General features: G+C 34.8%; 4 protein-coding genes and 1 pseudogene across 8 annotated transcripts; 1 reads left to right on the forward strand and 4 right to left on the reverse strand.

The window, feature by feature from the left end:
- Positions 1–352: 352 nt before the first annotated feature.
- On the reverse strand, positions 353–4336 carry LOC122289389 (annotated as a pseudogene).
- Positions 4337–4541: 205 nt separating this feature from the next.
- On the reverse strand, positions 4542–8188 carry LOC122289958 (protein FLX-like 1). 4 transcript variants are annotated; one of them, XM_043097422.1, is made up of 6 exons: positions 8030–8188; positions 6884–7506; positions 6607–6770; positions 6225–6301; positions 5944–6067; positions 4542–4989 (listed from the first exon to the last, which is right to left on the reverse strand). In XM_043097422.1, the coding sequence occupies exons 2-5, from the start codon at positions 7483–7485 to the stop codon at positions 5981–5983; spliced, it is 930 nt and encodes a 309-aa protein (XP_042953356.1). In that variant the 5' UTR covers positions 7486–7506; positions 8030–8188; the 3' UTR covers positions 4542–4989; positions 5944–5980. The 4 variants fall into 4 exon arrangements, with proteins under 4 accessions (XP_042953356.1, XP_042953354.1, XP_042953355.1 ...); XM_043097420.1 differs by having other exon boundaries at positions 6225–6307; XM_043097421.1 differs by having other exon boundaries at positions 6225–6307; positions 6884–8169.
- Positions 8189–9287: 1099 nt separating this feature from the next.
- LOC122290317 lies at positions 9288–10607 on the forward strand. The gene is made up of 2 exons (XM_043097952.1): positions 9288–9931; positions 10433–10607. Exons 1-2 carry the CDS (start codon positions 9398–9400, stop codon positions 10478–10480), a joined length of 582 nt encoding a protein of 193 aa, XP_042953886.1. The 5' UTR covers positions 9288–9397; the 3' UTR covers positions 10481–10607.
- Positions 10608–10879: 272 nt separating this feature from the next.
- Positions 10880–14235, reverse strand: LOC122290316 (bidirectional sugar transporter SWEET2). Of its 2 annotated transcripts, XM_043097950.1 has the most exons (7): positions 13867–14228; positions 12670–12706; positions 12323–12539; positions 12072–12230; positions 11869–11988; positions 11390–11525; positions 10880–11093 (listed from the first exon to the last, which is right to left on the reverse strand). In XM_043097950.1, exons 1-6 carry the CDS (start codon positions 13925–13927, stop codon positions 11412–11414), a joined length of 708 nt encoding a protein of 235 aa, XP_042953884.1. In that variant the 5' UTR covers positions 13928–14228; the 3' UTR covers positions 10880–11093; positions 11390–11411. The 2 variants fall into 2 exon arrangements, with proteins under 2 accessions (XP_042953884.1, XP_042953885.1); XM_043097951.1 differs by lacking the exon at positions 11869–11988 and having other exon boundaries at positions 13867–14235.
- Positions 14236–17549: 3314 nt separating this feature from the next.
- LOC122290291 (50S ribosomal protein L13, chloroplastic-like) lies at positions 17550–21648 on the reverse strand. The gene is made up of 4 exons (XM_043097921.1): positions 21295–21648; positions 20565–20750; positions 19107–19277; positions 17550–18021 (listed from the first exon to the last, which is right to left on the reverse strand). The coding sequence occupies exons 1-4, from the start codon at positions 21553–21555 to the stop codon at positions 17905–17907; spliced, it is 735 nt and encodes a 244-aa protein (XP_042953855.1). The 5' UTR covers positions 21556–21648; the 3' UTR covers positions 17550–17904.
- Positions 21649–21803: the final 155 nt, after the last annotated feature.

The raw sequence follows: 21803 nt of genomic DNA on the forward strand, positions 1-21803 counted from the left end.
TCATTTCATTTCATTTTATCATTATAATTTTTTTAAATTTTTACACAAAATATAATAAACAATTCAACTTTTCTAAATCTCAATTCAACTTTTTCAAATCTCAAAATAAGAATAATATTAAAAAATAATATTATAAAAATATTTTATTTAATTTTCAACTTTTATCTAAACAATCTTATCTCGTCTCTAAATCCAAATGAGTTCTTAGAAACTAATTTAATTTGTTGATTTCAATCAATCAAACTCGATCTAGCATATTCAAAATTATTTATTTTTTGGCCTTTTTATCTTTTTGTTTGGTAAGATTTAAGAATACAAGAAAATTGAAAAAAGGAATTAAAAGATAGAATTATTCATTTTATTTAGCTGAAGAGAACAAATTCAACAGACAATAAATACAACCATTATGGTGACTTCATAATACAAGGCTATTTCTATTCTTCTTAAACAAAAATATTCGACGCAAAAAACAAGGAGAGAACAATTCAGTAGGATCAAGAATACAGTTGGAATTGAAAACAATACAGTACAGCAAGACCAAGAACGAAACCATGTTCTTTGTTCTTTCTTTTTTTTTTATCCAACGCTTCGAATGCGATATTTTTTCTTTTTCGTGAAGATTCAATCCTGCATCTAGGTGGGCATGAGTCTCCAAATCCCTGCCAGGACACTACCAAATATCGAGTGACAGACAGTGGAGACTGCACATGGTGCTGCTGTCAATGGATTTCCAAAGTGCTGGGTAGCAAGAACTACTCCCAGCACCAAGTTCTGAAACACAATAGGCAGACAAGAAACACTAAGATTTTTTAAGATTAAAAATAAAAAAGCACTTGCTCATTCCAAAGTTTCAACAATGGCCACAAAACAAGTAGAATATATGTATGATTCTATCCTTTTCCATTGAGAATGAAACAAATAGATGGATGTTCAGAAGTCTATGCTTGGAATTTTGTCAACAATGACTGGAAGGAGCAGAGGAGCTTCAGTCCTACAGTATATGAATTGCTTACCTGCATGCCGACACCTCTATAGAGACTGTCCTTGACGAAGAAACATCAAGCCCAAGCGTTTTAGAAAGTATGTAACTAAAGAAAAATCCAGATGCGTGAAGAAGAGATGCAGCTAGGACCACTTGTTGACCAGACATAAGTATTGCAGAAGCACTCGTGCAATTGCATTTCCACAGAGAATAGCTACAGTTGCCACGGCAATGGATAGCATCGCGGCGGGGAGGGGGAACAAATTTAACCAGGCTTTGGAAATACTGATTTAAAAATGCACCAGCCAATGCGGGAAGAAGCACTACCTGCATTCATGGCACTAAACCGACAAGAACAATGATAACTTGGGATAGCACTAATGCAGGAAAGCTCACCTGAAGTGTTGAGACTAGTAGTCCAGCTGCATCTACCGCGACATTTTTCCCACAAGTTTGAAAGTAAGAAAAGGAGTCATGAACTGCAACATGGAAGGGGAAAATGATCAGTAATTTGCCTTTTAAAAGGTAACTGGTATTAAGGAGGTGCCGGGTGTGAATTAAATTGGCTATTTACCAAAAGTTATATTGCTTTACTTCAAATTTCCAACTCAACCTTTTGTCTTACTGTAATATGATATGGCTAACTTCAATAAAGCTTACGATTTTAATATGGTGGTTGTACAATGAGGAATTTAAATTGTGCCATCCACAAATTACCTTAAAGAAAAAACATAGGTCAAGACAGCAATGCTAATTTACTAATCACGGCTGCTAAAGTGCTAGCTGCTGTCATCAACACTGAAAGCGCCACATTTCCACTGGTAGAAAAATAGGAAAAAAAAAAAAAGAAAGGAAAAAGATAAAGGCTCAAATGATTTTGGGGGAAAAGGGAAAAAATAGAGCGGAAAAAACGATGTAAGGTCTTTGGAGAATTCACAAACCGTGCAATAAAAGTGACAATGTTACTTGCTGTTCCTGCAAACCAGAGAAGAAAAATATGGTACTACACGAAGGGGAATGAGGATTGAAGTAAAGGAACATGTGAACAGATTAGCATAGATACATGCCACCAGGGCAGCAACCAACCAGTATTAATCCAGCTGCATAATAGGACGGCAAATTTAAAAGCTTGCTCACAAGGAACCCCGATAGTGGCATCACCTGCAAAAAGTTTACCATCGTGCTTCCTTTTACAATCATAGTAATAAAGTGAATAAACATAATCCCAACATCGAATTTAACTTTAGATAGCATAATCTTACTGGCGAGTTCTGGTTTGGTCTTTCACCCAAAAAAAAAAAAAAAGAAACAAAAAAGTTCTATGCTGTCGAGTATTCAATTGAACTTTGGATATAGAAGTAACCATGGCCATGCTTGGTTTCACTCTTCAAATTTTTGCAAAAAAACTTTCCCAAAATTTTGGGAATTATCTAGTAGTTCGGAATCTGGATGGCTAGTATGCATCTCAAAATTCACGTCACAAAAAATAAAAAATAAACACTTTTTTATTTTATGTTTTTCTTTTTATGCATTTTTTAAATCACTTTAATAATTTCTTTTAAAAAAATCGCAAACTCGTTAAAACATACTTCATTAACTATTAAATAAAAAAGGAAAAAAGTCTAATTGGTACAATTTGTAGGGAGAATATGTCGTGGCTTATGCATTTTTCTAAAATAAAAATTTTATACGTAGTCATTTTAACGTATTTTTTTATACATTTTATTAATATAATTAATTATATATTAAAAATAAATTAATATAATTAATCACATTAATAAAATATATAAAAATAACTATATATAATATTATTCGATAATCGTCACGCCCACACCAAGCATGGTAAAGGTTATGTCAAGAACGGTCAACTTGGGCCGAACCCAACTGAAAGAGCTCGGCTTGACGAGCACCAATAGGCATCCTAGGGCTACCCATATGGGGAACGCAGTCCATACAGTTTGCCCAAAGAACTCAATCCAATCGCCGAAACTACGAGCGCCATTAGTGTTATCGTTGTTCGATGACATGCCGCAACGAATTGGAGGGAGTCGTGAGGCTGAGGCATCGTTGATTTCTGTACGTAGAACGAGAGTGGTGGATGGGGTCCGAGTTGGTTTGTTTAGCGGCGGCGGCGGTCGTCGTTGTCATTGAAAAGGGGGTCTTAGATCAAGTTGAATGGAAGAAGAAAAACCTGGCAAAGTGTAAGACTTTGTGGAACGAGGGATGAGCAAGTGTGTTGATTTAGCTCTTCTCGCAGGATAGCTCAAACTGGGCTTTGTGCTTCGTTGAAAATCGAAGCCACTTCTTCCATGATGAGAGTATGAAAGTGAAGATTGCATTCTCTCTCTCAGTCTCTATCTGAGTAGTTTCAACCGGTAGACAGACTGCGTGCATTCATGGCTCGAAGCATGTGCAGTGAGCATGCCCCATTTCCCTGGACGCTTTCCACATAAAAAAAAAAAAAAAAGATTTTGCTACACAACCTCTCAACATTCCATTTTATTTTTATTTTTTTACATATTTTTTTACATTAATTTAATTATTTTATTTATTATTTATATATTAAATATTTGATAAAAGATAAAATAATAAAAATTAAAAAAAATGTAGGGTGTGGAATGTTGAGAAGTTATAAAAATCAGCAATACTTTTCATAATTGGGTGAACACCGAGCAGTGACGATTTTTTATTGATCAGTAATTATGTATGCACGTAGTAAATTCTATTATTAAAAATTAATTTTTTATATAAATTTATATTTATTAATTTTTTTAAAAAACAAATACGATAGTCGCAAATATATTTATATTTATTTTTACTGTGACTTCAAAAAATTTTTTTTTTTGATAGGTAGTGACTTCAAAATTTGACAGCCTAGTCCGTGTGGTGTCCAGCTGGAAATATTTAAAAAAAAAAAAAAAGCTAGTGCCCAATCACTGCCAATGGCTCATAATTTATTAGAAGAAACCCGTTATTTAATATAAAAATAATAATTAAATGTAGCCCTGCTAAACCGTCAGTACCAAAACCAAAATATTCTGTGTATTTTTGCATGCGGGCAAGGCTTTGGTAGTTTTTTGTTGCGGGGTTAGCAATTGTAGACTTGAAGGAGTGAGAGAATATCAAGGTAACTAAAATGAATGAATTAAACCTTGTACTATGAACTCCTATTAGATAGTTGCCACTAAAAATTGGGAATATAAGCATCCTATCATGCTCATCTAGTCACACGGCTAATCCTAGAGAAGCAAAAATCAAGCCAATATTGATTCTTGAATGAATGAAACTTTACAGCATAAAACTAAGGGCTACAAGAAACCATGTATGATAAATCATTTTTGCAGACCATAATACCAGACTACCAGTCCATATCAAGACTACTGATGAATGGATTTCTTTTTATGTTCATGTATACCGTTCATTTAATCAATCACAATATCCAGTGCTCCTTCATATGGATTTAATCATCTCAAAGCGGCTACACCAATAATGTTGTACAAATGAACTTTTAGTAATTAGTTAACCCTACCAAAGAGGTAGTGTATACTGCATTTCACACTAAACCAAAATCCATAGGTCCTGTTTATTTTTCCTCATCATCATCATATCAGTATGCACTCGATCACAATCAATTGACACCAGGGGCCTTCACAAGCCACCAGCCCACAGATGTCCATGTCAAAGTAGCTTTCATAAAGGGAGTAAAAATGGAGATGATTTCCTTTGTGCCCAAAAAGAGGCACAAAAGGGTGGATCAAAGTTCTATAAAATGTTCCATAAACCTGGAGACCATCACCCCAACCATGGAGGTGAGGTCATCATCAGAACCCATTGCAGCATATATATCAAAATGACAAATTACTTCTCAGGATACAAAGTTCTATACACCAGGTGGTCTGATCTAGCCAGGCCATTGATCTCAGTGAAGCAGCCCTATGAATAGGCGAGGGGTCCCACAGGGAATGAAACAGTTCGGGTTTCTAGCTTGTGCCACTTCACAGGATAACCTGAAAATAGAACTCAACTTGTAAGGATGATGATCAGCAGAAATGCATATGAATTGAATCCTAATCCATATAGTAGAAGTTGGTACAAGCATATAGTAGAGAGAGAGAGAGAGAGAGAGAGATTGAAGAGGAAGCATATTTTCCATAGGTCAGCCTCAAATAGTCCGTTAGAAGCTTCTATATTTGCTTTGTCTAGCCAGTGTGGCGAAAACATAGGTCCATGTGGAGGCGATTAAGGCTAGCCAAAGTTCATATTGGAATGTATTTTTGCAACTTATGCTCACGTGATTTCTTAGATTGATACCCACAATAGTGATTTTACAATTGGTTGAGATGTTTATATCTATTAAATTTTGGGAAGAAAATATGAAGAGACTAATAACGACATTTTTCTCTTGCACAACTGATTGGTTAACGTCACAATGCATTGAATACATGCATTCCCACTTTCTTATATATTGTATTAACTTATGATGAGGCAAACAACTTTTGTAAATATTAAATAGGAATCAACACTAGACAAAGAAAGTTATGATGTTTTACATGAGAAACAGATCATCTTAGGAGACGTCCTATAGCACTTGAATATAGAGAAGAGTAGGATCAATGGACATCTAATTGTATAATACATGCTCATGGTGTGGGGTTATGGAACCGTACTGACAGATGCAGATAATGATAAACTACTTTAGATCAAAGGTGGGTGTATTATAGTTAACGAATACAAAATATAACTGGAAAAATTACCTTGAGACATTAGAGATAGAGGTAGGTTAAAACATTCGCATAAAGATTACTTTACTGTACCATCAAGTTAAGACGAATTTTCAAATTTTTTGGGAACAATTTCGACCAAACAAAAACCCCTATATATGATCAAATGTCTCAAAAATTATCATGACACAACATGTCCATTCCTGACTTAAGTATCTAATGAGTAATAGGTCAAGATACCAGTTAGAACACAGCTTGGTTTGCTTGTGAGAAAAGCCTATCTGTGTCCTTGAGCTCGTTGCATTTCATAGGCACTCCAGGAAGCAGGACCAGGTCCATAATGAGGGAAATTTTCTGCACCCGCCTGAACCGGAAAGTTGCAAGGAAAGAACAACATATGCCCAATCGTTAGCATGACGACATATAAACAGAAGCAGGATATTTACAGTTGCTTAAACAAGGGTAATAAAGAAATCTAACACAAAGCAAAACTTGGAAAATTCATAAAACAGAAAACTCACAGGATTCATGCCATAGCCAGCAGGATAAGGATTGCCTGCATAACCTGTTTCAGGATTTCCATAGTTCACATTGTAGCCTGTCCCTACATATAATATGCATGTTCACGTGATAATCAATATCCAAGAGAAATATTATCAGCATCATGTAATTAATTGATCAATTGATTTATGTATATAAAATGAGAGGAAGAATTCAATAATCAAACCACCCTAGGTGAAGCTAAGAAACAACCACTTGGACCCACACTGGCCTAAATTGACCCATTATTCACCTACAAACACAAGCGAGTTGAAGAAGTGATTTGAGTCGTTTTTTTCCAGCATCTTATATGATGTGTTGACTCTTTGATCACCAGGAAAAAACCTCATAACAGTTGCATACCAGGATTCCCAACAGCAGCAGCAGCACGAGCTCTCTTCTCTGCATTGGCAATCTCCGCACGAAGCTTCTCCAACTCTCGAGCCATTGAGAGCAACTTCTTCTCCATCACTTGCCCATGCTCATAATTATCGGCATATCCTTTCTTCTCATACTCGATGGCCGATCTAAATGCAAACAAAGAATATAGAAATCTTCAGAAATGAACACAATCGTACTCGAAACATAGACTCGATATCACAAGAAAAAATAATAATAATAATCTGATGTAAATTACTACTTTGCACGTTGCAACTCCTGCTTCATAGTCTCAATTTCCGCCCTTAATGCTGGTGCCTGTTGCAAATCTGCCGTAAGTCTAGCCAAATCTTGTGTCATCGCTTGTACCTGACCCGTGAGCCCCTGCCTTGAGCCACTAAGCTCTTTAATATCAGCACGAACTTGAACAAGCTCGGCACGCATGCCCTCAACCCCACGAAGATCCGCCTCCAAATGAACAGACTTCTCATATAATCCTCTCATCTGACCATCCTTCTCCGCCCGCAAGGAATCTGCCAAGTGACCCATCTTTTGCAACTCATGTTGCGTAGCTTCTAGTTCCTGCTTAAGGGCAACATGGGTCGCAGCTAGCCTCTGGTTATCGACTAAGAGCCCCTGAATTTCTTGATACTGAGCATCAAGACCCTCCTGAATTACTGCAGGATGAGGAGGGAGTGATCTGGGACCCATTCCGAAGTGGGATTCTCTCATCTCCTCGAGTAGAGCTGGATGGGGTATTGGCCCAACCCCTCTGCCAAACGGTACTTCACGGACTGAGGGGGGTAGTCCCGCGTGAGGAGCCCCTTTCATTGGAAGCGGGGGTCCGCGATTTCTTCCAGACATTATTTCTTGCTAGAGATTTGGCTACCCAGAAGAGAAAAGACAGCAAATTCAGAGTTTGGAAAGCGACACTCACTAAACTGAGTTCAATCAATTATAAAAAATGAACCCAATAAAAATAATCCAGAAAATTGATAAAAATAAATAAAAAATCATAATTTCAGACCTAAACTTCGTTAGAACAATTCGACCACAAAATCATTGAAGAATACACAAAATAAAATAAAATAAAAATAAAAATTCAGGAAAGCCCAAAGCCTTAACCGTCCGATTGGTAGCCGAGAAGACAGTGGAAACGAAAATAGAAAAAAGATTTCCCTTTCCGAATAAGGTTTGATTACGTAGAGACGGCCGGAAAACAAAATAACAAACTGAGTGAGTTCCACTAGCACAAACCACAGGCAAAAGTCAGCATGAACAAAAAAAATGTGGAATTCCTCTTTCAATTTTTCCAAAGTTTCTAGGCAGAGATGCTACTCCAACGAATAATTATGAAAAAAGCGGACAAATGTGATAGAAGAAAAATTTTAGGAGCAAGATAACAGACCCCAGGGAAGTGAGAGTTTTAAAGTCCAGGTGGATTGAGAGATTCAGAAACAAAGATTTCTCGGGCTGGTGTGAGCTCAAAACCCTAGCCCTGGGTTTTTCTCGCCAGGTTTGGGAAAATATGGAAGATAAAATGTTTTATTATTGTTATTTATTAGTATAGAAAATGATAGTATGCTCATGGTTTTGTCGCCAGCTTTTGTATTATTGTTTTATTTTTAATTTTATTTAATAATTAAGAGAGTAATTATTAATAAATTGATGTATTTTTATTTTTTAATATTTAAAAATATAGATAATTTACACTAAGCGCACAGCCAACAGCACACGTGCGATCAATTTCCGTTGAATAATTAATTTAGTTAAGAACATTTATTGGATTAAAATTAATCCCATGAATACAAGTTATCAAATTATGCAAATTATCAATTTTAATAATTTATAGATATAGATTCAAAAATGAAAAAAAATATTAACTTTCCTATATAGAAAATTTTATTTCATAATAAGTAAATATTTAATATTTATATTTAATTCATTTAATATTGTTGTAAATTCAAATGATTTATATTGTAATATCAAATTTTGATAGCGAAATATTTTAGTCAAAAGTTACCACAAAAGTAAATAAATTGACTGATAAGTCAGATTATAAAATTATTTTTATTATAAAATATATATCTAACGTATTACATGAAACCACAAAAATTTATTCAGTATAATATTTTTTTAATAATGTTACATACAGTCACTTTTACGTATTTTTTATACACTCCACTGATGTGATTAGTTGCATTAATTTTTTTAATACACAATAAATTACATCAATAGAATGCATAAAATAATATACAAAAATAACTATACATAGAATTTTTTTATTTTTTACTTTTTATTTATTTTTTATTTTTTGGCTATAAGAGTTATCATCTTAATAATAGCTGCATGACTAACATGCTGCCCACAAGTTAGCAGTTTCAAACTTTCAACGCCAATTTGTGTACAGCATGCGGCTATTTTTGTCCAGCAACAAACATGAATCCTTTGATATTTTATATGGATTATAGGAATCCTAATATAATAAATGCTTTTAACTTCCTGATCATGTTTCATAGTTTCATTTACAACTACCTTGAGTACCTCGTGAGGAGCTTTTATTAGTTTCCAACGGTTTGATGTTCCAACGGTTATAACCACTGTAGCCCACCACAAAATGTATAGCCCACGGTGGAGGCCCAACTAGCGGTGGACCTCACGTGAAGTTCACCAATTCAACAAACTCATGAATATTTATCTCATCTTTCCAAATATATCGAAGGCAACACTACTTCTGCATGCTCCTCACTTTGCTCCTTACTAGAATAAGCAAGGCATGGAAGCTTTGTGGAATTTGGAGGACAAACTCAAGCTTTCAACCCAAGAAGCACTTGTTCTATTAGTATGTGCTGGTTTCGCCTTCGTTGGTATTTGTGCGGCGACAATACTGAAGAAGAAGAAGGGAATGAAAAAACAACTTCCCAACCATGATGGCATGGTCACCAGCTGCGATGAGTTGATGAGAGCAAAATGTTCCGAATCCGAGGCAAGGTGTGGTTGGTTTTCGATAAAGAGGGTGTTGATGGGGTCGGTGAGGTGGAGTAGAGCAAAAAAATGGGAGGAAAAAAGAGTTGGATCAGGTTGGAGAGAAAGGCCTACACCATTGCTTAGAATGATGGAAGGGAGTGAATTTGATGTGGGTTGGCAAAGCCATAACTCGGAGTCACCAGTGTGGCAAAGGCCTATACTTATGGGGGAGAAGTGTGAGTTGCCGAGGTTCAGTGGGCTTATTCTCTACGATGAACGAGGCAGGCAGCTTAGTGATCAGTCTCATCAAGAAATATCTTGCAAAGAGAACATTCATCCCCAGGTAAATAGAGAGAATAAAAATAAAAACACCTTATAGAAGTGCTGCTTAATTGACAACAAATTGTTACATTCCTAGTTATTATTATTATTATTTATTTTCTGATGTGGCATTGAATAATTAAAAAATAGTTTATTATATTTTAGGTATGGAATAATTATTTAACATTGTTAGTAAAGGATAAGAGAAATGATAATTGAAATGGCACAATCATATATACAGTTGAAATTACTTTTACGTTGAGCAAAAGAGGCCTCGTTGCCGTTTGATTGACAGGATATGTTTAGGAATGGACCACGCTTAGTTTCAACTTTCACATCCACTTCCATCTTAAGCATTTAGGTGATTTCTTTGTTTTGTCGCTGTCCCTCTTTGGGGGCGGGGGGGGGGGGGGGGGTGTTGTGGGTTGGAAGGGGGGAGGAGAGGAATTGGAAAAACTTTTCATGCTGAGGGAGGACTTGGAGGATTTTTCTTGCTAATTCCCTTGTTTCTGCTTTTGTGTAGGTAAAAACAGCAGCTGTTGTGAGAAATACTCTCAGGGATTTGCTGTGATCTTCTTTTTTTGGATTTTTTTTGTCTTTGTTGGCTTTCCCAATGTTGCTCTAAGCAATGCTGTAATACAGCGAGCTGTTCCAAGATCTTAAGAGAGTGGGATGTTTTGAGATGAGAGTTACAATTACATAAAGAAGTACCAGTAAGTTAGAATGATTATAGAAGTATTTGGCAAGCAGGCAAGGTGGATTTCCAGTCCACAACTTAGATCTGTGATCTCTGAAAGCGCATTTTTTTCATCCATATAAAAGTGCCAGATGATAGAGCCATTCAAAAAATGGCTTTACAGGTTTTGTCATTTCTAGGGAAATTACAAGCAGTGTAATATGAAACTCGCTGATTGATGATCTTATATCCTTAGACGCTTCAAAAGAAAAAGAATGAGGAAAACAAAAGATAGGTGACAAATGCTTCGAATATCCATGATTTTTTGTTTTTCTAAAAAATTGCATACATACTTCAAATTCTCAGAGATCTAAGAGCAACATGTAAGGCAAGGGAGAGAGCAATGAGGCTGAGAACGGCTCAAGAGACGGCTTGAGGTAACTTGGCAACTTCTTACCATTCTTCGAGCAGTCTGCATTCTTATTTTGTGCACAAGAATGGTCTTCACCTATTGCCACAAAAAGAAGTAAAAACAACACAGATCCCATCAATGAAATATTATAACCCATGAAAATAATTTACAAGCACACACCAGTGCAAAGAAAGCCAAAACAATCACAGATTTCTCAGGGTGGAATATGGGAGTACAGCACCCATTTATTTAGACAGAAAATTTGATCAATCTGAAAGATCCATCACTAGATGCCTCAGAAAATGCAATCACCTCACATAAAAAAGAGAAAAGGGAAAGAAAAAAAGAGAGAAAAAACTATGAGCTAATAAGTGAACCAAAAGTGTCTGTACCTTTGCTTGCCAGCATCGCTATTCATGCATACGACACTATCAAAGGTTCTGCAGAGTCTTCTCTCTGTCTTCTGCTATAGAAGAAATACAATACCAATTGTACAATCCCTAAAATGGTTCCCATCCCATTTGGAACCTGAAGTTCAAACAGAAAGAAAATATATGTGAGAAAATACAAAGACCTACACATAAGAAACTGAGGCTTATATATATAGATAGGAAAATTCTATACGCCATACTATCATCCCACTTGCATCCCACTAAGTAAGATGTTGCATATTTACCACCATTGAATGATAATTTATTGCATGCTTCTTTATCATCCAATGATGATAAATGCGCCACATCATTTATAGTAGAATGTAAGTGAGATAGTGGTGTGGTGTATAGCATTACTCATATATATATATATATATAGAGAGAGAGAGAGAGAGAGAGAGAGAGAGAGATATGCAATCAATTTGCTGAGAGGAGCTCACATAAATGAAGATGTCATCATTAAATAGTCCATATAGGAAGAAACACGTGCTCATCAGGAAGGTGGAAAGGGAGAGATAGAATGGCATAAATTCAACACTTTTTGTCCGGATCACCAAATTCTGAAAATAACATTTGCAATTGAAAAAACTGAAAAATGAACCATTTATTATAACAGGTATGCAAATGCCTGAGATATACTTACAATTATAAACAACGGTGAAGCAAACATTGATATGAGAGAAGCTCCACTTAGTAATCCAACAAATATCCACCGCATAGTACGGTCAAGTATTTGCAAGCTCCCAGCCACTACGATTGCAAGTAGCCCAAAAACTACCAGCAACAATATAAGCATCCTAATCTGCCAGAAACAGCAAAGGGAAAGCTTAGAACTGGACATAAAGCTTTGAGAGATTTTATCAAAGTGCATGTATATTTTACAGGATAAACAACCTTCCTTCCTTTCTCAGCATATGTTATGAAGAGTATTATGTAGATCAACTGAAAAACTGCACCGGCTGAATTGACAGTCATCACCAATATATTGTTAGAAGATATGAGGGGCGTACCATACCACGTACAGAGCAAGCAATTCAAAAGAGCATATATATACGGCAACCCTGAGAACTGTTCAGTCGATCGGTTTCTGAGAATTCTCCTAAAAGTGGGTCTGGAAATATAAAGGGGGGAAGGAACCAACGAAACTAATTAGGGAATGAAATATAGTATAATCTATATTGTCCTGTTTATCCTTCAAAAAGTCTTATAAAATGGGAGGAATATTCAGATGTGAAACTTACATCGGGGACACAAACAGCCCAAAAGCAAACAAATTCCCTGCAACAAAGAAGTATGCATATCAACATGACATTCTAAGTATTAATCCTCATTTTCCAACTCTCTTACGAAGACAAGTAATACAAAAATATTTTTCATGTAATTCGGTCTTTATCACTATCTGGAATATAGCCATTTAGTGCGCCCTTGAGATTCCCGGTTTTTACAAAGTAATGGCATTTTTCATTTCCTTTTTTCCTGAAATGATTGCACTCCCAGTCCCCTGTTAATTTATGGATACACTCAAGTTTTCAGTGTAATTTTATTTTCTTCTTTTTAAATTAGTTTTAACATTAAACAAGCCATAGAAGCCCCAAGTTTCTTTAGCAGTGTCTGAAAACTCTGAACATGATTCATTGATTCCTGTTAGCGTTTACAAACCGTGCCAATGAAAGCAATCTCAATGCAGCATTTCCTTTAAAACATAATATTTTGAGGTGAAACCATGGTAAAGGTTGGGGAAAAACGTTCCTTGTGTTAACAGCGGGTTCAATAGCAGAGATCTGGGCTAATCCCCAAATTCAACTCCTTCATAACCAAAAGAACAAAGATCGAAATAGTCATAGTAAGCTAGAGAAATAAAGACCCACATTTGGTACTACTTTTACTATCTCTTGATTAAACTACTTTTTATCAGCACATCAAAACTACTTCTTCCATATAGAAGGCAACAACTCTAGATTGAAGCATCCAGATCATGAAAAGTGCAGAAACTTCAGAATCTCTGATGAAAAGGTACAAAGACTAGTCACGTTTCGCTTTCACTAATTAAAAGCAAGATTTACAAATGAACTAGGCTAATAAAAGAAAATATATCATGCTTCCCCAGAAATATGGGCGACTCTTAATCAACTTTTCAGAAATTATCAAGCTCTTCGTCCATCATTGATCATAACCCCAGGAAGCGATGAGTTTCTCACCCAACGGTAATCATGAATGTCCCTTTTTCTTTAAAAAAACGGCATATGGGTTATCTTTGATCTAAGCTAAGAATGCAAGAACAACCAGAATCGAATCAATCAAATCAGCGAATTTATTGCACGGACTCACGGGAATTTCGAATTTAAAAATGATGACATGGACTTGCTTCATATATTCAACAAAATTAACGAACGAAGTCCCAGAAAATAAAAACAGACAGAGACAGAGAGAGAATATACCGGCGACTCCAGCTGCATCCTTACAGATTGTAAGAACAGAATACGAAATAGAATGAATCATCAAGAAGGAATGCTTCAGCACCAACTCTTCGTAAATCAACACAGGAAAAACAACGAAACCAAAGTTCCAAACCAAGTCTTTATATCGCAGTCACAGCACCCAAAACATTTGTGTTTTCTCTCACAGAAAAGCAACTCGATAGGCCGCCGTCTGTCCGAGAAGATAAAACACTCTATATTGAAAAAGATCAGGGTCTCCTGGAGTTCCGCGAAGAAGGGTCTTGTTCTCTTTATTTAAAGATTTTTTTGGTGAGGATGGGCTATTTCCCATGTGTGAAATTCATTCATCAACGCTCCCAAAAAAACAAAAACCAGTAAAAACAGAAGAAACAAAACAAAATTATACATGGACGGTCTTTCTTCGGATGATAGGTGCTGAGCTGGTTTGACAGCGATGGCTGTTTCTAACGTGTTTGTCCGCTGGAAAATGCAGAGATGCGTGGGAGTATAAACTAACGAGCATACGTACAGTATTTTTATGTATTTTTTACCTATGTTATTGATATAATTAATTAAATTAATTTTTTAATATATAATTAATTATATTATTAGAATGTATAAAAGAGTACTAAAAATACACGTAGACATTTTATAAACCTTGTTCTTCGTTCATTCTTATCCATTGTCCAATCCTTCTCAGAATGCAGTCAGATAAGATCTTTCAAATCTGTTTTAATTGACTATATTCTGTTTTTTATTCCTAAGATTCCTTTGAAAAAACTTTTCAACAAATATATATCATTGTCATCCCATCTCTCCTTTACCTAATTTTGGAAAATTAAACAAATAAATCAAGGACCAATAGATTTATATGAAAATAACATGCTTTTTAGAGCTTTGTTGTATCATGTTTTTTCAACCAAAAATATAAAAACTTACTTCCTTTAAAACTGTAATTAATATTATCCTAATAAAAAAACATGTTTCCATGGTCTCTTTGTACAAGTAAGACCGTAAAAGTTAAAAGACAAGGAAAGGTTTTGATCGGGATGATTATTGAGTGCTGAAATTACAGTAACGCCTATACTTTGCCCTTTCAACACTAGGAGATTTTGAATAAATATAATTATATATTACAATAATCAATTTTATTGTTATACATAATTACAATAAGAAAATTTCGCTTTTTCTGATATATAGAATAACCAATAGGTCATAATTAGAACAATAAAAATTAACAATGCTATTGATATTTTTTGGAGTATTGAAGATGGCTGCACTTTGGGGTTTCATTTTAAAATTCGAAACTAATGAAATGAGAAAAATATAAGTACCACATTTTTAATATATATAATTTTTTATTTTATTGTAATATATATTTAGAAAAACATATTTCAAATTTCATAAAATACAGTATAATAAATACGTCACGATTAAAATAATTTTGTTTAACGAAGAAATGCGTTCATATTTAAGAATATAGAAATAATTACTGCTAACTACTAAAAAAAAAAGATATTTTGGAAAAGTCAAAATATTTATGGGTTTTTAAATTAATAATATATATTACTTATTTTTAATATATTCATAATATTTTCTATTCAATAATTAAAAATACTTTTCAATAATTTGGGAGATTAACCAATTTATTAAATTTCTAAAAAGTTAAAACAATCTCATCTTATCTTATTATCTAAACACACATATTTTACAAATTATTTCATTTCATTTTAATTTAAAAATTTTATTACTATTCAAAATATCCCACTCATCTCATTTGAACGGCGTAACAAAACGAGATCTAATACCCATGTTCAATCATTTTTATTTTTTGCTAGAACGTGTCTTATACACTTGGATGAGTAATAAACACTTCTCGCTTCTTTGGTTTATTAACTATACAAAAAACGTGGCCTTTTTCCTTTTTCCTTTTTGTAATGTTGTGGATGAGTAATAAACACTTCTCTCTTCTTTTGTTATCCAATTCCAACTTGGTCAGTACTTGATTTGGACGTTATCAAATAATTATTCTTGCCCAATACTCAATGAGTTGGAAAATCATGTCACCTTTCGTTGACCTCTATCTGTAATGATTTTTTTTTTATAATAATAATAGAGTACAATATGAGATTATGAATTCAAGTGCATGTATAAATTACAAGCAATAATATAAAAGAAGTTATCTCATTTTACGGTGGAGACACGAATCTTTTTTTGAGGGGTCAAACTTAGGGTTGCTGTGAATATACATCATCCAACATTTATTACAGCCCGAAAAACAATTAGAAAATGGAGCAAAGAAGAAAATTAGATAAGATAGTTGTCGAGAGAAGGTCGGATATCAACTAGCAACATTGTACGAATCTCGTGCTTTAATCAAAACTCGACAATATAAAGGAGGTAGTACAATATCGGTCGATGATTGCTGCAGTGGGACACGGTGCAGCAACAAGATGCAAGTAATTGTAGGTTTTTTTTTTTTTTTAAAAGAAATTTACAAAATAATCAAACTAAGATATAGTCAGTTGAACTGTGTATTCATAAATTTTATACACTACATACTATATAATTTTTTATTTTTTTAAATTTATTTTAATTTTATTATTCTTAAAATAATTAAATTCTTTTACTTATAATTCATATATCACATATTTGATAAGAAAAATAAATAAATAAATAATATGAAATATATGAGACTTATGAATAAAATTTTTCTAATTGGTTATATATTTAACAGTCAAGAAATATCTTAAAAAAATATCTCCAACCGATTATCTAAATAATTATATATTTTTTCCAAAGGTTTTTTTTTTTTCAGTTGGGATGTGAAAATACGCGGGATGCACAAGAATTGGACGAATAAAGAATATACTGAAATTAAAAATGATTTAATATTAGCTGTCATTGTCAACATAAAATTAAACAATTGTTACCACCAAATAAAGTTGGAATGATACGAATAATTTATTAATGAAAAATGTTTGTCTTCTTGTTTGTGGCTTCTGCTAAAAGTTAATATTGAGACTTTTTATTTTTTTATTTAATAATTAAATAAATATTTAATATATATATATATATATAATTGAAAATAAAGAACACAAACAACTTGAGGGATCCCTTAGCGGGGACTGTAGAGCCGCCCTTATTAATAGCAGGATATAAAGTTGGAGCAATGGGGTAGAGATTATTTGAGCAAGCGATTGAGACGTGCGCGTTTCTTGCTCAAGAAACATGTGCATGCTGACAATGCAATCTCGTTAAAATAAAGAAAATGGACAGATAATCGGGGTTTTCGGAAGAAACACATGTAAACTATTAATAGACATGATGGGCATGCACAGTTTAAATCAACAATTCTCATTTTCGCATGCCGAAGTATATTATTAAAAAATTATTCTTTCGTATAAAATCTTAATTTTTTTTTTAAATAAATATATAAGATTTGTACATTTTAAAATTACAAATATTATTTCTTGATTTTAAGATAAAAGGGCAGCGTGAAAAAGATTTTTTATTTTTTATTTATTTAAGAGGAAAATTGTTGGGTATGAATGGGTTATGTTTGATGATGAGCGGAATGTCCAAAAGTATTATCGAGAGAATGTGAGCCCAGTATCCATTGTTATACCAGCGCCATTCCTAAGAAAAGTTGCAATTTAGTTGTAATCTAAAAGCCAAAGCACTTGAAGAGCAAAAGGTGACTCGCACCTGCTCTACTTCATGTTAAAGAGGTCCGTCTCTGAAAATAAATGATATCAATCTTCCAGCAAATAAGCCTAATATACATACAAAAAGCAAGCAACTGAAACATAGAACATAATCTTTGTTTTTTGGCTTTTCCTAGTTAGTTTTAAACAACATACCTAGGACAGAGGACCGAAATCAAATACATCGACGATGCAAAAACTAAATGAACTTCTGTATGGGAGCTGAAGCATAACCTATAACCCCAGAAAACAACACTGGAGAAAAGGTATGTTAACCTCTTGAACTGACCAGGATCACTCAACGCGTCTTGAACTGAAAACTGATTTAAATCTATCTCTCTATTTGTATCCTTTTGTCCCTTATGGGCAGCTCAATGGGCTTCTGAGCTTCATGTGGATGATCTGGACCCTTGTAAACCTTTAGGTGGTTGAACAAAGCTCTGCCAAGCTGCACACAAAAAAACAAAAAAACCCACTTTTGAGGCACATCGGTAGTAAAAAAATGTTGACTATAATAAAAAAGACAACTGATAAATTTAATGTATAATTGAAAATTTACTAAATCCCCATGTCGTTGAACAGGGCTCTGCCAAATTTCAAGACTTCCCCGATCGTGCGAGGTACTTCATAGTTCAGTTTCTGGCAATAATTCTCTAGGCTATTACCTCTCTCTCTCTCTCTCTCTCTCTCTCTCTCTCTCTATATATATATATATATATATTATATATATATAAAGGAATTCTGAAGGTTATCCTATCGACAACACTGACCGCTAAAGTTCTTTAACCTGGTATTTTTACCCCTTGTAACTTGGCTCAGTACTTTTGAGATCCATTTTTAACTGTCTTGCGCTTATATAGTAATGATAGCAATGCCTCGTAACCAAACTAAGAGCTTCATAACATTAGGAGACCAGTTAATCAGACCTACTTAAGCAAAGTAGTCAACATTGTCCGTAAGAACATACAAGTGTCCTTTAATGAGTAATGCTACGTACAGTCATTTTTGCGTACTCTCTGCGCACTCTACTGATATGATTGGCTAGATTAATTTTTTTTTTTTTAATATACAACCAATCACATTACTAGAGTGCACAAAAGAGTACGCAAAAGTGACTATACATAAAATCTTTATTAATTAAATACTGAGAACCAGCATAAAGAGAGAAAAATAAAACTTTGGCTTTGGATGGAGTTTCAAAGTAATGCATACAGAACAAGAATACAGAACAAGGAAATTTGAGCATAGAATGTAAATCACAACAACGGAAAATTAACAGAGAACCGAGCAGCAAGACTGGTTAACAGCTTGTTTCTCGTTGACACATATTAACGAATCCAGTAGATTCAAAGTGAAACCCAGCTTTGACAGCACTTTATGTAGCAATTATGCCTAATAAGAATAAAATAAATTCCACAAACATGCATACAAGTAGAACAAACTCACCCTTTTGGGCCATGCTTTACATAGCAAGTACACATAATAAGAATAAAAGAAATTGCACAAACATGCATGTGTATATAACAAACTCACCCTTCCTTTGGGAAGCATACCGCGGACGGCATGTTCAATAATTCTTTCTGGAATTCTCTGCTGTAGCTGGTCAAATGTTTCCACTTTCATACCACCTGGTCGTCCTGAATGCCTCCTGTAGAGCTTTTGGGTCCTTTTCTTACCAGATACAGCTACTTTTTCTGCATTTATCTTTTAATTCAAGTATAACAAAATCATTTAGGACTCTGTCTATGAACCATGTAACTAATCTATGTAAGAAAGCACATAAGGACTATCAACACAAGACATTGGTAAGCAAGAACATATATCTCTAGTTGTGCACATGTTTGTTGTTCTATCTCCCGTTGTCAGGACTTATTTCTCTTTTTCATGCGTGCATAGATCATTCTCTGTACTCAGGCAATACCTCATTTATTCATTAATAAGATTTTAACTTAATTGTCAATATATAAATACACACACACACGTATATCAGTTCATTACTTTACTAAAAAAAAGTCCCACCGTGTAAAAACAAGACATCATCACCTTTGCTTGGTTAAATAAATAAAATTCCTTCATTGCAGATTAATAATTTCCACAAAAAATAAAACAAAACACAGTGGTGACATTACCTACTGCTGGTTTAAAAATTCAGCATCAAAATCTGATACTTAAAATTGGCAATAGAACCTGGTAATTCACATGATAGTAGAGACCTAACATCGAGTAAGAAAATTTACAGAGATACAAAATTGCCAAACATACTTTGTCAAGCCAGCCAAGTACAATGACTCGAAGGTATGCCTTCAAAAGGCCTAATTGCATCTACCAGAAGCACGGGAAGCATTACAAGTAAAGCCTTCCCTTTAAGAACATAAATCTCTAACTCCTACTCTTTGCAACATTTGTGCTGTATCTACAGAACTCCTTACCCAGCACAATGCTTAACTTCAGATGGAAATCATGCAACTCCAAGATCAAACTAAGCCAAAAGATGATAATCCATTTGGTTCTCCTTGATACAAACACGAGGTGACATGCGTGTAATTACATAGACAATTTGTTATAACCAATAAAACTTTATTAAAGAGGGCAAAAGGCCCAATCAAAGTACATATGAATACACACCTTCATACCTAGACGTGTGATATGCACATTGTCAACCAAGCCAATATATAAAGATCAATAGTGAGAACAACAAGGTGACATTGTCAACAAAGCCACTAGAAAACAGATCAATAGTCCGATAAGAAAGGTAACAAAACTCATGTGAACCACAAGCCATCTTCACGATGAGCTTAGACTAATAAATAAAAAGACTTGACAGAAAACTCCGAAGTTGAGGACTAAAAGAACAAATAGATGAATTTTACAAAACCGGGGGACCATGAGAATTAAATCCTTGACAATCCCAAGAGCAGACAATGTGGTCTATATTATTCACTTCATCGTGAAGAAAAGTATGCATAAGTTATAAGTATACAAACCACATACCACAATCACGAATGCCCCCATGTCCACGCTGGGAGTATAGGTAGCCAGATTTTTCCCACGGATGTAAATGGAAATAGTCGACGCCAGTCTTCCAAGAATTTTGTCCGTAGCATCAACAATGTACCACGGTTTATCCGTGTTCACATGATCTGCAGCTTTGGGATACCAAGTCGTGTTCCAAATGTCCTTTAAAAAAAAAAGTAAATAACAAAAGGATTCATTGACGGGTATTCATATTTCATACCAAGCAAGCAAGCAAGCAGGAAAGGCGAAGTACAATCACAGATTTACATTAAAGTGGGTAGAAAAAATATAATGCATCCCCAACCTGAACAGTATAGGTAAGAGGAATAACTTGTCTGAGTCCTTAGAAAGTAGACATCAGTTCACAATCTTAAGAGTGGTGAAAGTTCCAAACATGCGGTAAGAGAATTAGAAGCAGCTATGCTCATCATTAAAAGAAGCAATTGGGAGATCAGCAAAACCCTATCAGAGAACAAAGAATTTGACAAAAACAAATACGAATTGTGGACGATAATGCCTTATTAAGAGACAAAAATTACATGGACTCGGCATAGGTTGTCAGGTGCAGGCATGTGCCTTATGTTAGGAAAGAACATCTAAAACCTTTTCCATTCCCACATTTTCCTCGCAAGCGCAGAGAGAGAGAGAGAGAGAGAGAGAGAGAGAGAGAGAGAGAGAGAGAGAGAGAGAGAGAGAGAGAGTTTACAGCGCCATTGACTTCGGAGTCCTCAAACATCCATCGCTGATCTGTGGGGACGAGAGAGAGGTCCTGGCACCGAACCTGGAAACACCCATGGGAGTTTTTACTGAGACGAAACGAGCACGGCTTTGATAGAGCCAAGGAGAACCCAACGAATGGGTTATTCACAACGCCGCTGCTACTGTTCTTATTCTTTTGAGAAGATGAAAATGAAGAAGTACATATGGTTGAGACCGCTACCGGCGATGAAACGCACAGCATCGCCATGTCTCCCTCTCTCCCTCACGCTCGTGTTCTCTCTGGTTTGATGATATAGCGGATAAGAGTCTTCGGCTAGTGGTGAGCGAAGACGGAATGGACAAAAGGAGTGATTTTATTTCTCTTTTTCGGTCTTTTCAGTTTTACGATTTTCTCCATTTCCAGAGGCAATTCAATATTTATTCTCTCTAATAATTTATTTTACAGAATTGGGTATTTCTCTGACTAAGATAAAGTATTTAACTTTTAAATAAAAT

The sequence above is a fragment of the Carya illinoinensis genome, chromosome 12, assembly GCF_018687715.1.
Source record: "Carya illinoinensis cultivar Pawnee chromosome 12, C.illinoinensisPawnee_v1, whole genome shotgun sequence".
NCBI lineage: Eukaryota > Viridiplantae > Streptophyta > Magnoliopsida > Fagales > Juglandaceae > Carya > Carya illinoinensis.